The 4358-nt window shown below is 34.1% G+C and overlaps 1 protein-coding gene across 2 annotated transcripts in view; it reads right to left on the reverse strand.

Annotated features, from left to right (window-relative positions):
* The window catches only part of LOC117122710 (phosphatidylinositol N-acetylglucosaminyltransferase subunit C-like), a 25225-nt gene that overhangs the window by 15387 nt on the left and 5480 nt on the right, over positions 1–4358 (reverse strand). Inside the window, exons 6-9 of one of the 2 annotated variants that reach the window (XR_004447740.1) lie at positions 3531–3586; positions 3045–3192; positions 1963–2132; positions 1083–1178 (exon numbers count right to left, since the gene is read on the reverse strand). Coding sequence is in view for 1 of the 2 variants with exons in the window: in XM_033268406.1 (XP_033124297.1) it covers positions 1136–1178; positions 1963–2132; positions 3045–3192; positions 3531–3586 (417 nt within the window). In the remaining variant the exon portion in view is untranslated. Of the gene's footprint in view, positions 1–642; positions 1179–1962; positions 2133–3044; positions 3193–3530; positions 3587–4358 lie in introns of those variants that run through there. The other variant, XM_033268406.1, reaches the window with a different exon arrangement.

Below are 4358 nucleotides of genomic sequence, written 5' to 3' on the forward strand. Positions count from 1 at the left end.
TGTTGGGTGGGGGGGGGGGGCCCCCCCCCCCCCCCCCCCCCCGCGCCATCCGAGAGCTCACGAGTTACGCAAATGGGTCCGGTTTATTTTAATATGATATGCCATAATTGGACTTTATGGGACAATACATGAAACACTACACAGTTTCTGATATACAAACTGCAATACATTATTCAGCATCGGAAGAGCTTTCCAACGATACCAAACAGGACTACTTTTTGGTGAGTTTATATACTTATTCTTATTTTATACACATTTTAAGTATATTTTGCGGATATTTTAAAACAAATAAACACCTATTTTTTAATTATGTTCCTGGCATGAGTGACAGTAGTTTTTATATGTCTGGTTTGTTGCCTGTATAGAAATTATGATTTTAGACACCAACATCATATCTGTAGCTTATTTAGTTCCAATTATATGCACATTTTAGATAAATTTGGTGGCCATTTTGAAAAATGGCCGCCATTTGTATACCAGGTGAAAAATCAAGTGTCAACAGGGCTTAGGGTGACCAGGACGGATTAATTAGGATATCCGGCTATATTGACTACTTCTAACATTCCACTCCCCCTAACTTGATTTCTAGGCCTCTTTTTTGATTTTTTTCCTAGTCTACTTTACCATATAACCATGTTTCTTCACCCTTAATAATAGGATGTTATGAATTTCTGTATAAATTAAATTTAAATATTTTAATAGTGAAGTGGAGATAAATTACGTATTTGAGTTTTTTCTTCTCTACTTCAAGTTTTAGGGATAACTTCATCAAACGATTTAGCTGCTGCCCTATTGCTCACTTCTTATCTGCGCTTATAAACCATGTGCATAATTTTTGTTTATGTTATAACGTAATTAATTTGCTTTTTATATATATATATATTTTAATTATTTAATTGTTATTTTCAAACCATTCTAATACCAGTACCTTTGTGCTTTTATCGGGGGGAAATCTCCCTTATTATTACATATATGTATCAGAGATGCAACAGCACAATGAGTTTTGGAATCCTTTGAATGAAGCTATGGAAAATGCTCTTTAAAACCATTCAAAAGCAGTTAATATATCCATGGTTACTTGCCCATAGTGGATGATGAAGCTGTCATCATTGAACACAGCTAAGTATGAGTTGATTCAATTCTGGATAACTGCTTCGTCCCAAGGACCATGTATATTACTGAAAAAAAATAATTCAAAACCAGTCATCTAATTTTTTAAAGATTTGTTGTGAAGTCTACACTTCATTCAGTCAAAACTGACAGTAACCACTGTATGTGATGAAAATGTAACCTTTTGTGTACCTGATTTTATACAAACATACAAAAAATAAAATTCCTGTATTTTTTTTTCTATTATTCTTACATTGGCTTGTACTAAATTTTTGTAGAAAAGTGAAAACTGGTCTGTTTTTCATTAGAGGTTAATAACTCATTCTAAATGTGCATTTTAGTGATTTGATTGAAGTTTCAATTTTTTTCCCAGATTTTATGACATAAAACCTTTACAAAGCTTTAGTTATCATGCGGTAACATTGGCTTTACTATTACCGCCAACACAACAAACAAACAAACAACACTAACTACTGATGAAACAAACACTAACTACTGATGAAACAAACACTAACTACTGATGAAAACAATAATGACCCCAGGTAATAATTGCCAATAATTATTTTTAAAGCTGCCACAGAGCTATGCTCCTTTTGGGAAGCTATTCAGATTACTCATATATATCCCAGTGCACAAACTCTGTCCAGATCAAACTTTGACAAAAAAATACAGTTGTATGCCCATATATAGACATGAAGTCATTATGTGATGTCATCATGACCATATATAGGCATGCCACATGTTTTTGCCAAATAAAATTTAATAACCTGGACAGGGCTTCATCAATCAAAGAATTGTCAAACACAAAATCTGGACTCTCACTCACAAACATTTTCCATCTAATACACTTACTTTTTCGAAGGCTGAAGTCTTATCAGCCAAAATGGAACCAGGAATGTGATAGCAAATGATATTAGCGAAAACAAAATGGCTGCCATGGGGCTCACAGAATACAAAGCTATTGTTGCTATGGTAACACTAAACAAAGTCATGACTGCATGTGCACTATGGACATTGCTATTCTGTGAAAGATATAAATGAGAATACATGTTTTTAAATTCATAAATATTATTTCTTATGTTTTTTAAATAATAACATTTTTTTAAATTTAATGTTCTTTGGTGCCAGCCTGTGACTACAATACTAAAACTTTTCCTGATGAAGTATCTGATCATTGCCTAAATTCTATCCAATACAGAAAGCCACATCATTTGTTTGATCAGGTGTGCCTTCAACAAAAATACACATTATTCTAATAAAACTGGTGAGCCTGACAGATAAAAATCTGAATGTGTACATGCTTTATTTCTTTTCAATGAGTTACAGTCAAACTTTGCTTTAGCTGCACCTGAACAAAATATGTTATATTGTAGGCCTATCTATTGCAAATCATGTTAATTTTAGTACAAACTAAAACGTTTTCCAAGGAAAATGATGGAGAGATATTTTCCCATACCAATTAACACTATTGCTGTTTCATCTCATTTTAGTGTTTTTATGTTATAAAAAATTATATAAAACTGCTTTCAAAACCATGCAACCTATCTTCCTTTAGTGATCATACTGTTATTTTAAGGGGTAGCTGGCTCATCTAGTTATAGCAATGTACTTCCATTAAGCTACCTCTGTCCAGCATTTTAATTTTATTTTTTTTCACACATTGCAATTTATTGTCACTGTGAATGTTGGTAGAATAAGTAAATGAAATTCTTTTTCTCGAAACTAATCGCAACATTCAAATACTGGAGGGTAGGTGTGCGAAGCAAGTGCAAACTCTAATTTCTTTAATTGACTGTAGTGAGTGCAGTAAATTGACTTTTCAACCATTTTGTAATAGTCATTGTATACTAGTGTTTAAAGAACTTAACTTCTTTATATTTAAATATAGTTAGCATGGAATAAACAATAGGACATTGTGGAAAATGTTAACTGACCTTCAATGTTTTACGTAGGACAGGCCAAAGTGCAAAGACCAGGAGTGCTAAGGTAACAGTGGCAAAGGCATGGAGACTTGTTGGCAACCTAGAAGCTAGGCATACTGATGCAAATACTGAAGCATTCAGTGAAAGTGATCTTGATGATCTGGTTGGGAAAAAGTTAACAAAAATCATTTTTTATTTAATCAATCAATTGTTAATGATAATTAATATAACACTGCAACCATTTTCAGGATTGTAGCTGTAGAAAACTATGAGTGGGTGGTAGACATTTTGAAGACAGGTGGTAGTAAAATTGGTAAAATAATGATGGGCAAGGGGGTTAATATAGGTGAAAAAGGATGAAAAACTTCAAGGCTGCGTGGCCTCGCCCACCGTTACTAAATCCCTGCATTTAAAGAGAAGACGTATCATACAAAAAATATGATTAATAGGTTTTAAATTTTGATAACAACAGAAAGAAATAAGAAGAGAAATACTTACATTGCCTGACTAACACCATAATCATGAAATAGTACATTGCCTAGCAACATAAACACCTGAAAGAGAAATAATGTATCTTAAAAGTCATCAAACTATGATGGTTGAATCATTATTAGATTTTAAACCATTAACATTACTGGATATTAATACTGTACTCTCATACTAACAATAGATCAAAGCATGGACCTATTAATAAGAAGGACATACAACGTAGTATTGCCCTTTGATCAATGTTCTTTTCCGACAAGATAAGAGAGGGGTATATTTATCGGAATAAACTATGAAAAGATAAGCTCGGTACCGTTATTTCTTACGTTATTGCCCTGTCTCTTATACACATCTAGATGTGTATAAGAGACAGTCCACTGCTTGATCGAGAGATACACATACACACACACACTAAACTGTTGAAAATACCAGGTCCATGAAAATACGAATATAGTATGGACGATTTAGATTTTTGCGTCAACGATGCAGAGATCGATAATAGAAACGCAAACAGAAGTCAGAGGATAAAATGATTGCATGTGGTGGTCCAAACTGTACTTGGGCCTAGGCCTAGTAATACGTGGTACCACTACTTCAACTGCATAGGCTTGCTTGACACCAAAATGAAATAGCCTTCCTAGCGATGGTCTGGGCTTGTAAACGGTGCGTAGTAGCTGCTTCAGCATGAGCGGGTGACAGCAACCTACAGGGACCTAGCTGAGAGAAACAGACGGGTTCCGTACCGTCTGTTAAAAAAGGTACCCTGTATTTTTTTAAATTTTGCCTAATATGGGCTAAAACATGGACCTGTAGTATTAATAATTTTGGTAGGCCCCCTAT

Source organism: Anneissia japonica, unplaced genomic scaffold, assembly GCF_011630105.1.
Source record: "Anneissia japonica isolate Jap-2015-1 unplaced genomic scaffold, ASM1163010v1 scaffold287894_len555002_cov174, whole genome shotgun sequence".
NCBI lineage: Eukaryota > Metazoa > Echinodermata > Crinoidea > Comatulida > Comatulidae > Anneissia > Anneissia japonica.